At 31.9% G+C, this 12,873-nt stretch overlaps 1 protein-coding gene across 3 annotated transcripts; it reads left to right on the forward strand.

The window, feature by feature from the left end:
- Window positions 1–1,418: 1,418 nt before the first annotated feature.
- Window positions 1,419–5,416, forward strand: LOC140889063 (ABC transporter F family member 4-like). Of its 3 annotated transcripts, none has more exons than XR_012152106.1 (5): window positions 1,419–1,571; window positions 1,705–1,774; window positions 2,162–4,349; window positions 4,740–4,922; window positions 5,389–5,416. XR_012152106.1 is itself a non-coding variant. In XM_073296765.1 (4 exons), the coding sequence occupies exon 3, from the start codon at window positions 2,170–2,172 to the stop codon at window positions 4,330–4,332; it is 2,163 nt and encodes a 720-aa protein (XP_073152866.1). In that variant the 5' UTR covers window positions 1,419–1,571; window positions 1,705–1,774; window positions 2,162–2,169; the 3' UTR covers window positions 4,333–4,349; window positions 4,740–5,326. The 3 variants fall into 3 exon arrangements, 1 of the variants encoding a protein (XP_073152866.1); XR_012152105.1 differs by lacking the exon at window positions 5,389–5,416 and adding an exon at window positions 5,021–5,326; XM_073296765.1 differs by lacking the exon at window positions 5,389–5,416 and having other exon boundaries at window positions 4,740–5,326.
- Window positions 5,417–12,873: the final 7,457 nt, after the last annotated feature.

The following is a 12,873-nucleotide window of genomic DNA, read 5'->3' on the forward strand; positions in this document are numbered from 1 at the left end:
TTCATTTTTTATGTTTATATATATGTGAAATTTTTCATAAATATTGTTTATAATAATATACCAATTTTTTTGTTCAAATTTTGAAATATTATAGGATGTTATCACTACTTTGTAGTTTCATTTAATTTTTTGTGCATATATGAAATAATTTTCAAAATGATATATATAATAACATACAAATTTTTAGTTCAATATTGAAATTTGATAGGAAGCTGTCACTATTTTTAATTTTGTTGTTTTTTTGTTTAAACTAATTGCATTTAATTTTTTTGTGTTCATATATATGTGAAAATTTCCACAAATAGGATATATGATCTCAAAAACTCCACTAAGACGGTCTCATGAGCCAATTTTGTGTGACATGTCTTTTATTTGAGTTATCCATTAAATATTATTACTTTTTTGTGCTAAAAATATTCATTTTTATTATAAATATGGTCAAGGTTGGCTCGTCTCATGGATAAAGATCTGTTAGACTGTCTCACAAGAGCACATGTATGATAATATACTAATTTTTGGTTCAAATTTTGATATGATGTTAACATAACCGATGTTATGGGTCGACTCACCTGAAAAATATAATCTACATTTAAATAACTATATTGATTTACCATTTTATTTTATTTATGTTATGGTTTTAAGTTTTGTATTACTTATGTATATAATTAGTTCTCACCACTCTTATCATATATTCATATTAAATGAGCATAAATATTTTTTTATATAATATTATTTTTTTATCTTTATAAAATATTATCATTGTGAATATTTGATATATTGATTTTTTTTAAATCGTTCATATCTATCTTAATTAGAACCTGGATATAAATTTTTTTAAAATAACTAAAATTTATAACCTAAATTTATTCATCTAATAAATGACAAAAATGTTGAATTTTTGAAAAATATTTTTTACTTTAAAATGTTGATATTAAAATAATATAAGATTTTTTTAGATAATTTTTTTATTCTTTATTTTAGTAAGAGTCATTGAGCCGGTATAAAAAATTGGATTTGACACAAAATTGTTAGTCCTATTTAAACGTTGTCCCATATTCCATAAACATTTTTTCTATAATAATTTTTTGCAATAATATTTAAAGTTTAAATATATTTATTAAATTATATCAATATTTTTAAATAATTATTAAAAAGTTAATAATTCATAAACATTTAATGTATACTAATTTTTTTTATAATAATATTTAAATTTTAAATATATTTATTAAATTATTATCAATATTTTTAAAAGAATTATTAAAAAATGAAAATAATCCGCAAATCGCACGGATATAATACAACGATGATGATGAAGAAGAAGGTAGTAAAGAAATTTTTAAGCAACTTTTGTTATGGCATGGGCTCATAAACTGGCCCAATGGGACTTTTTTGGGCGAAAAGTATCTGTTCGTATTGAATTGAAAATGCAGCCCCATTTGTTTCCTCCTGCAACACAAATCCCCCTGGTTCCATCTTTCAAGATCTATAAATTGATCCCTCAAGTTTCAACGTAATCCTATTATCAACAAATTAGTCGGCGACGGAATCGGTGGCAACTTACTCTTCCGGCGGTAATTTTTATTAGTCTTACGGAATTCGTGTCACTTTGAATTTAAGTTTTTTAACCATTATCTGAAGTCAGGTGAATTTGTATTAGTACCTACTACCTACTAATCTTCGGAGTAATTTGTCAATTCGTTGCAGATTTGATTTATACCTAACATCTGACGATTTTGGTGTAATAAGGAGCCTTGCGGGATCTTATTTTTGACTGGTGAGTGTTCTTTTATTTAATTCTTGTTGCTAGTTCTGATAGATGTCGCCTCATGATTCGATTTTATGGTTGTGAATGTGAATTAGTTAGACTTAGTGGATACATGGCTAGGTATGCTTAAAACCTCGTCTGTTTTACGAAATTTGCGTTTCTTCTCCCTTTTCCTTTTTATTCTTACTAGAGCTTGGTTGATACGTTTATGTGGTTAATTTGATATGGGGACTATATAATTTCCCTATTGGTCATTTCGATGCGTTGCATCAAACATTAAATCTAATTGAATATGGTTAACTTTTTTTATGACAGTAATCAGTTCATATTGTTTTTCTGTGTAATTGGATCTGACTAGTAAATGGTCATCATCAAATTTTCTGTATGAATTGTCAGATTTGGACATGGGAAGGAAGAAACCAGATGAGGGTGGTGTTAATACAAAGGCTAAGCCAAGTGGTAAAGAGAAGTTATCTGTGTCCGCGATGCTTGCGGGTATGGACTCAAAACCTGAAAAACCAAAGAAAGGACCAAGCTTGACATCTACTAAGCCCAAACCAAAGGCAGGTCCAAAGGTGTCATCTTACACCGATGACATTGATCTTCCTTCCTCAGAGGAGGAAGATGATGAGGAGCAGCTGGAGCTCAGTGAGGCAAACAAACAGCTAAGTAGACAAAATAGAAGTTCTACAAAGACTTTCGATATGGCCGTCAGTGAAAAAGAGTTGAAGAAACGAGAAAAGAAGGACATGATTGCTGCTCAGGCTGCTGAATTTGCTAAACATGAGGCCCTCAAGGATGATCATGATGCTTTTACTGTTGTGATTGGCAGTCGAGCTTCTGTACTTGATGGTGATGATGATGCAGACGCCAATGTCAAAGATATAACTATTGATAACTTCTCTGTGGCTGCTCGTGGGAAAGAACTTTTGAAAAATGCGTCGGTGAAGATTTCACATGGGAAGAGGTATGGTTTGGTTGGACCCAACGGAAAGGGTAAATCTACTCTCTTGAAGCTTCTTGCTTGGAGAAAAATACCTGTACCCAAAAATATTGATGTGCTTTTGGTTGAACAAGAGGTCGTTGGTGATGATAAAACAGCCCTTGAAGCTGTTGTTTCAGCCAATGAAGAACTTATCAAAATTAGGGAAGAAGTTGCATATTTGAATGCATCTGCTGTATCCACTGGTGAGAATGAAGATGATGAGTCTGATGGGGCCGATGTGGGAGAGAAGCTTGCTGAGTTGTATGAAAAGTTGCAACTTATGGGCTCAGATGCTGCTGAGGCTCAGGCGTCTAAAATTTTAGCTGGGTTGGGTTTCACTAAAAATATGCAAGGCCGTCCTACACGTTCTTTTAGTGGTGGTTGGAGGATGAGAATTTCTTTGGCTAGGGCACTTTTTGTTCAGCCTACTCTGTTACTCTTGGATGAACCCACCAACCATCTCGACCTTAGGGCTGTTCTGTGGTTGGAGGAATACCTGTGCAGATGGAAGAAAACTCTCATCGTTGTTTCACACGATCGAGATTTTCTGAATACAGTTTGCAGTGAAATCATTCATCTCCATGACTTGAAACTCCACTTTTATCGTGGAAATTTTGATGCTTTTGAAAGTGGTTATGAACAGCGTCGCAAAGAGATGAACAAGAAGTTTGAGATTTATGACAAGCAGATAAAAGCTGCTAAGAGATCTGGGAGTCGGGTTCAGCAAGAAAAGGTAAAAGATAAAGCCAAATTTACCGCTTCCAAGGAAGCTTCTAAGAACAAGGGTAAAAGCAAGATTGACGAAGATGAGGCTCTTCCTGAGGCTCCTCAGAAATGGAGAGATTACACTGTGGAGTTTCATTTTCCTGAACCCACTGAGCTGACACCACCACTGTTGCAGCTAATTGAAGTCACTTTCAGCTATCCAAATCGAGAAGATTTCAAGCTCTCTAATGTGGATGTTGGTATTGATATGGGGACTCGTGTGGCAATTGTAGGGCCCAATGGAGCTGGGAAATCTACCCTGCTCAACCTTCTTGCTGGGGATTTGGTTCCAACAACGGGGGAAGTAAGGAGGAGTCAAAAATTGAGGATTGGTCGATACTCCCAGCATTTTGTGGATCTCTTGACGATGGATGAAACACCAGTTCAGTATCTGCTTCGCCTCCATCCCGATCAAGAGGGACTCAGCAAACAGGAGGCTGTTCGTGCGAAGCTTGGAAAGTTTGGACTTCCCAGCCACAACCATCTAACCCCAATTGTTAAATTATCCGGAGGGCAGAAAGCCCGTGTGGTTTTCACTTCCATATCCATGTCTAAGCCTCATATTCTGCTTTTAGATGAGCCAACTAATCATTTGGATATGCAAAGTATTGATGCATTAGCAGATGCACTCGATGAGTTTACTGGCGGTGTTGTCCTAGTCAGTCATGACTCTCGGCTTATATCACGTGTTTGTGAAGATGAAGAAAGAAGTGAAATATGGGTGGTGGAGAATGGAACTGTTGAGTTTTTCCCAGGCACGTTTGAGGAGTACAAGGAGGAACTTGTCAAGGAAATCAGAGCTGAGGTTGATGATTAATTTGGTGCATATCACAGGTATATTTTTAATAAAATAAATTATTGGCATGAAATTTGCTTGATAATTTATGTATTAGTTGCACTGCTTTTGCACAGATCATCGAATTTCCTCATTATACTGCCATACTGCACACATTCTGCATCATGGTATTGTAGTCAACATGGTGACATCCTTGTTTATCATTGAATACAAAAAATCCCAGCCAATCAGTTTTTGTCTCAATTTACCATATAATAATCAGGTAACAGATTGAATAGTCAGTCAAAATATTCACGGTTTTCCTACATGCTGGAACATCTTGTTGATTTCGTTCATATTATCATGTGCATGAAATACAGGGAGCTATCATAATTCATACAGCTTGCACAATAAAGTTCGACTCTAATGTATCAAATGGATGATTTCAGGTCTTGTATTGAGGAGCTATATACCAAGTTAGCTTCTTCAAGCTCACAGAACATAGCATTGCAAGGCAAATCAAAAAATCATGTAATTGTATCTGGTTTACGAAATGGTTCTTCAACTGGACCAGTTATGAAAATTTCCTAATCTCCTCACAGTTGACAAAAGAGAGTTGTTTGATCGAGAAGGTACTATTCAGTCTCTTGATCTAGAGCACACAATGTCTTTACACTATTGACGAGAGTTTTGCCTCAAAAGTATATCTAATCACTATACTCTTTATCAGTTATCTAGTATAGCACGAGGACGACACCAAGTTATGCATCAGCTAGATAATCTCTGCACTCTTGTACAAGAAAAATTGGTTGAAAAATCACATTTTGCTAGGCATGCAACTGAAGAAACCCGAAACTGCAAATGTTCATAAACTAGATTTTTGTTCTCTGTGTTGCTATAATTTTTCTTGTTTGATTGTTTTTAAATGTGACGGGTTTCAAATTATTCTACTATCATTATTATAAAATTGTACTCGCCATCCTTCTCTTGATTTCAAATATTTTCACCGAAAAAGGAATATCTCTGAGTTGTGTTTTGATTGGCATTGCATGATTTGCATCTTTGCTGATTCATTTTTAACCAAATATTTTCGATTAGGTGCTTGGTTATGCAGATACCGAAAAATATTTCTTATGTGAAGGAATATGGCAAAAAATTGAGAAGATATTGCAATAGTTATATCCAATTAATTTGTTAAGCAGATCAGATTTCTGTGACAATTTAAGGATTTTTCTCTTTATATGAATGGCAATATAAAAAAGAGGAAAGCAGACTAATATGTGCATAGGCGTTCATCAAATCGTGTTCCTTGATAAATTTCTCGAGCGATGAAGGTGTGATTCTAGGGAGAGTATTTGAGCAAGCAGATAATCGAAGTCGAGTGGTGCTCGTCAAACTATGATCCATTGAGATTGTTTTAAGTGCCAAGGATTGAGGACAAGTCTCTAATTGAACAAGTAACTTTTGTAACAAGTTCGTTTCTCAGGGAGCGAGCATCGACCCATAGATTTAGGGCAATTTAAGGGCATCTACAATGGTAAACCACCCACCATCACTTTTTTGTGGTCCCAACCCCGCCACATCAACGTCACATCGAAAACAAAAAATCTCATTTAACTCTCCACTATAATAAAAACCTCAAACAACTTTTTTATGGACTCCACACTCATTTCAAATATCTCAATTATTATTTAATAAAACACACTATTATCTTATATTATCAATTTATACATTTAATATATTTTTGTATCCATATTTATCATGGGTATATTTTTAATATTAATTAATTATAATTAATGAAATAATAATAATTATTTTTATTAGTTGAAATTAATATATTTTTTAAAAAAAACTTTATGTGTATTTTAAAAAAAATTACAACGATTATACATATATTTTTAAAAAAGAACACAAAAAACAAAAGAAAAATAACATTATAAGTGAAAGTGAAAACAAAAACAAAAAAAGGAAAAAAAAAAAAATCCGGAAAGCTTATCATTAAATAATAGAAATAAAAAAAAAACTTATTATTAAATAATTAAAATATATATTTTTTAATTAAAAAAAAAAAATTCAAGAGCGTCCTTTGCCTGCCAAATGGCAAAGTGGGAGCTTTTTCTTGAAAAAGCTCCCACTGTGGATGCCCTAACGACGTTAAGATGATGGTGTTCATTACTATTTAGGATGTTTTTTGCAAATATATATATATATATATATATATATATATATATATATATATATATAAAAGTGATTAAATTTATAGATTGTCAAAAAGTGAAGAAAAATCAAAAGTTGGTGGTGTTTGAAAATAAAAGTGAAAAACTAAAAATCAAAGTTGAGTGGTGTTGATAAATAAATTATTTGTAGTGATTTTCGCATCAACTTTTTTATTAGAATCATTTTTGGTAAATCAAAAGCATTATTAACTAGCTTTTGGATTTCAATTAAGTTAAGTATAAGATGATACATAATCTGAATTTAAGAAAGAGTGATTTCATTTTATCATCAATAGTTAATTATTAATTAAACACTAATATTGTGAGACCTCGGTTCTAAACAACTAATCTCGGTATTAAACAACAATTAATCAATCAAGAACCAAGATTAAAAGCAATAAGAAATTTTTTTTTTTAAAAAAAAGGAACAGTGCTCCGCTCGATCTGCAAGATCTTGCAGATCGAGCGAGCCAAAAATCTCAAGCCTCTGTCCGAGGCAAAACAGCCCTCGCTCGATCCGCAAGATCTTGCGGATCGAGCGAGACACAACAATCCTGAACAGAGGACTGAACGTTTTCTCTCGCTCGATCCGCAAGATCTTGCAGATCGAGCGAGGACAGAAACAGGGCGAAAAGAACAGCAGAAGCTAGCTGAAACTCAATCTCACACATTCAATATACAATCATGCATCAAAACATACTATCTCCAATTAATACATGAAGTTCTAGAGTCGATCAACTACGCATATGGAAAAAACATGAAATCGAGGAGCTCGCATAATCGATACATAAACAACGAAGTTCGAGATCTAAACATGTTCTAACATAAACTAGGTAGACATGCCGACACGACTTCTAAACCGAGTCTCAATTCTACATCTTTTCCACGAAGCTAACCATGTCTCTTCTGACTTGGTCCTGCCCCACCTATTGCCAAGTACACATACAAAACAAAGCAACATCCGGATAACCGGTGAGAATGATAATCCCAGTAAAAGCAACATATCAAATAATAAATAAACAACATGCTATCAAGACAACATATTCAAGTCAAAGTTAATGATATGCATGTCTTTAAAAACCAGGATATCGATTCTGATAAACAAGGGATTGCTGCAGTGCTTTTGGGATCCCGAGTATGAGATCATGTAACGACTCACCGACTCTCCCAATCGAGGTGGTGCCACGTATCCCACTCCTCTAGACTTTGAGCAACTATAATGAGTATGCTAGCACCAAGCGAAACGACTACGACCCAGGCCACTCAATCATAGTTCCCAAACGTCTAAACAAAAAGGGCGGTTCTGCCCGCTGAAAGCAAGATTGGCTCAAGATGAATGCAAAACAGAAACATAACATAAACCACATAACAAAATTCCAAGAAATCAACAAGACACAAGTTCTTCATGCTAGAACGAGTGTACAAACAAGTATGTGATTTAAAAAGGGAAACTCGAGAACCAACAGTCCCGAGTATGCTATCCCGCTACGATGACTGCTTTTACCTTTCAATGCAGTAGCTCGAACTCTGGCTAAGCTACAACAAAAGATTGTATCAAAAGCTACACAATCTAAACAACAACAACGGTTCAATGCGAATCTCTTTACCGTTCTTCGTCCAATCTCTTGACGATCAAAAGGCTGATTAACACTGGCTTCACAAACTTCAAACGAATCTGTACGGAGACAAAAAGTGATCAACAACAACGTTCAACTCAAGCAAAAGTCCAACAACCCAAAAACGGTTCAAATCTCTAAAACTCAAACCGGCGGCATAACGGCTATAATTGAACAAACCGACAACGCAAACAACAGTTCAATAGCGATAACAACTCATATCAAAGCCAATACACCGATATCAAGGCAATTCCAACAAATCTCAAAACCACATTTTCGAAAATGGCTTCCAAAAATCATAACAAATCCGGACGTCGCTCTAATTCAAAACCGACAGATAATAAACGATCAGAACTCTGAAGAGAACAACATACTCGAATCTAGAACGATTCTAACAACATCCAAAAACTAAAATGTATCTGATCGTAGAAAAACTTACGATAGAACGAAGCTCTCGCAGCAGTGATCGCTAATCTGCCTTCAGAAATAATTTCCAACGGACGGATCGAGCTCGGACTGGATTTTGAAAGCTCCAAACTCACGTTTGGCTCTCTAATGGAGGTTGGAGGCGTGGAGAAGGAAAGGAGAAGGAGAAGAAAACCATTCTCAATCCAATCAAGTTGTAGATAATATATAAAATCTCATATTTGCGTTTTAGTCTCTGAAATTTCCAAAATTTGCAAAAAGGACCATGATCAAAATCAAATCGGCTCGAGAACTCTGTAATCTCTGATTAACTCAAATAAACTCATTTAAGATAAAAACGAGGCGTTACAAATATTGAACATTTATACATTAGCCGAACATTTTCATAATCTTTTGAGATTTATGGAGGAAATACAACTTTTATCCCTGGACTTGATAGCTAAAAAATTTCTGGGCCTTCTATTGTTTCAATTCAAGATTTTTGGCTTTTATATATTTCAAAAAATGTCACCCAAATTTTCATTGTCGTTAATTTGATGGTTAAAGTTAGCGATGGTGCCCATTTTTTTAACAAAGAGCAATGATGTCCACTTTACGATATCTTTTAAAGGTTTATTGATTTAATTATTTTATTGTATTAAAATTAAAATATTCAGGAATCAAGTCCACGTCATCAATCATTTAGTTTGTTATTCTATAACTACATGTATGAACAAAATTTTAGCAATTTCTATATAAATTTTGATAATATGATTAGAGGTTGTATTTGGACATAGGGATTTGTAATGAAAGGATTTGAATTCTAGCGCTTGTTCAGATAGATTTGGATTGCGGAATTTGATTAGAACTAATTTGAGGAATATATTTCAAATAACATTCATCTTGTATGTCACTATAATTAATGTTCGAATTTATTGTGTATTTTGTAGGGAAATTAGGATTTTTGTTCGTAAGTTGTCGATTTTGGATTTTATTTATTTATGTAATATCGAAGTTTGGTTTATATATATATATTGCAAAAATTTTGACTCAAGTCACTGAATCCAACAAAATTGTTTATTTGACATCAATGTTCTTCTACATAGCTCATTTGTCGATGATACACTAATATTACATATATTAAAATCTAGTCAAACAAAACGAAAAGATATTTCCCTCATTTTGAAATATCAGGTGTCTTATGTTTACTTTTTTTCTCTTTAGTTTTAAGTAGATGGATGTTGATGTAGATAACATGAGTTTATTTGCACTATATGCGTCATGTTAGAGAAATCAATGTCAAATAAAGAATATTCTATATGTTTAGTGATTTTCTTTTAAAAAGAACCCCAAAAAATCAAAATTATTAGATGAAAACCAAATTTTGACAAATTACAAGAATAAAAATCCAAAATAGATCAAATGTTTGAAGAAATATTCGATATAGAATGATTTGAATGTTAAATTTCAAATTATATTCTTTAAAATTCACCGCATTTATTATTGAAATTATATAACTTGATATGGAATATAATTGATTTAAAATTTTAAAAACTTGATATATATATATAGTTTCTTGTCGTGAGTATTACTGCTACAAAATACAATTTGAGAAGACGATATGTCAGTCTTTTTATATGGTGGGAGTTTGTTGTAACAGGTTAATTTGTTGTTGATATTTTACATCAGTCTTGAGACAGCGAGATTTGATTACTTTCAAAATAATTAGGCCGAAATGAGATTGGAATTATATCAATGTATTGCTGATAGTACTGTTGTCAGATGTGCATGAGGCTATGTGAAGCAAAGTTGGAAAATGGATTATTCTACCAACATAATTTATTGACGGTCTAAGAGATATGTGTCGAAGATATCTAGACGAGGGGCGGATGGAGGGGATGGCAGGTCTGGGCTTTGGCCCATTTAGATATATATTTTGTTTTTTAAATCAAATTTTTTTATGTCTTTAACCCAAATTGATTGTAGCTCAGCCCATATTGATTTATTATTTTTGATATATTATATAAATTTTATAAATACATTAATATTTCAAAAATTTTAGCTGCCCCTTATTTTATTTCTAGCTCCGCCCCTGATCTAGACGCAATGATTTTGGTCAGAATATTATAAAGAAAATCCAAATTTGTTCATTACTATGACACGTAATCCGGAGTGGAATGAGAGATAAAGAGTTATTTGTTCCAAGGCCAGCTTCCTCAAGATCATCCAAATAATTTAACTTTGAGAGATTTTTCCAACATAAATGTTGGATTTCACTGATTAGGCTATTAGAAAATCTATCTTGGCCATGTCTATGGATATGCTTACAATACATATATGTTATTGAATTTCAAAGAAACGTGTTACCTCATGCTCACTTGTTACCTCATGCTCACATGCCTATGATATGAAGTAACAATCATATTTTAAAAATATATTAATTCAAACTCATATAATCACATGCATGCATGATGTTATTTTGACCGTGCACGATTCTTGGAAACTTATTCTCAACATATATATATAATTCAAACTCGTAAAATTAAATAATCAAAAACTAATATTAATTGTCTTCAAATGCGTCGACTGCAAACGAAGCGTGGTGGTCTGTGTATCAATAACTACCATAGAATTTTCTTAACTTATAGGTGATGAAGTGTACCTTTGAAGCCTTATATGTACTCTCCTTCACAAAAAAACTATGAGGAATTCGAAAAATGAATTATATTTGGTATTATACTACAATTTTTTGTCCAATATATTAAGTTAATTACACGGTTTCATTTAATTTTATTTATCATCGATTCTTTTTATTCATTATTTTTCGCCATGACAGTGATCACCTCACTAATGATCAACCACCAGCAATTTAATAAAATGACTAACAAAAAAATAAACTGGTTGACTAAAGCCACAAATTGACCGACAACATAACCAAAAATTGAAAACATGTAAATAAAATTATTGCGTGTATAAATCAAGTATTTGTATCTAGAAAGATTAATACACTATTTTTTATGTTTGGACATGTATTTTAAAAATATTTTTAGTGTTATATAAGTTAAAAAAAAAAACTTAAAATGTGTGGTTTAGTGTTTTATAAGTTGGGAAAAAAAAAACTTAAAATGTGTTTGTGATTTTTTTTTGTAAAATGTTTTTAAAAACATTTTTTAAAAAGCCTATTCCAATTAGTATAGTTTTAAAAGAACATTGAGATGTGTTTTTAGAATGGAAGGAAATGATGAAAATCAAAACAACATACTTTAGAAATGTTTTTTTTAGTTGTACTTTTGAAATATTAAAATATTTTTTTTAAAAATAATTATCCAAATACATATTTATTATTAAAACAACTTTTAAAATACTTTATAAAAAGTTTTTTAAAAAAAACATTTTTACAAAAATATTTTATAAATATTTGTCTAAACAAAGCTTTAAATATCATACATTCATGTATCATGGTGAATTGAATATTAAAGCATTGCGTGTAAAAAAATATTTAATGTATTTGACATTTAAGTAAATGCGGAAAGGATAGTTTTAATTAATTTTAGTGGCTGAGACATTGGAGAGGTAGGTCTAAAAATTAGTTAACGTATATAAATGATGATGAGGACATCAGCCGAATCAAAGTTGATGCACGAGTGGAGATCGATCATGATTTGATAATAATAAATAATTGGTGTCAGAAATAATAATTCTTCAATAATTTTGCCAAATAAATACAATTCCCCACTGAATTTATTAGTTGGATATATATAATTTCAGTGCTCGTAATAATTTCATGTTATTAACTCTCAGATTACGAATCTTAACCATGCATAGTAACCCCTAAGTGTTCTTTAGGTGACCAAATATGAAATCTACACAAATTTATGTGGAAGTGAAATATATTATTAAAATAAAATTATTAAAGACAATAATATATGGTTCAGTATATATATGCTAATTAAACCTGTATGTTTTAATTTTAATACAATAATGTCAGCTGATCTTCTATATATATATATAGTAACACTCCTGTTAGACGGTCTCATCCGTAAGACGTGTCAACCTTACCCATATTTATAATTAATAATAAGTAATACTTTTAGCATAAAATATAATATTGTTTAATGGATAACTCATATAAGAGACTCGTCTCAAAAAAATGACCGTTGAAACCGTCTAATAGAAATTTTTGTCATATACATATATATGTTTCATCTGATAACCATGAACCTTCGATGTCATTATGTATTTACAGAATTATCCTTGTTAATTTAAAAAAATCAAAAAAATTATTTAAAAAAAAATTCCATTAACATAAATAATTATTCCATTCCTATAAAGATTATCTATAAAGG

Source organism: Henckelia pumila, chromosome 1 (genome assembly GCF_033568475.1).
Source record: "Henckelia pumila isolate YLH828 chromosome 1, ASM3356847v2, whole genome shotgun sequence".
Lineage (NCBI taxonomy): Eukaryota > Viridiplantae > Streptophyta > Magnoliopsida > Lamiales > Gesneriaceae > Henckelia > Henckelia pumila.

Coding starts and splice junctions, on each gene's coding strand:
- LOC140889063 (XM_073296765.1), top strand. CDS start 2,170: ATGGGAAGGAAGAAACCAGATGAGGGTGGTGTTAATACAAAGGCTAAG.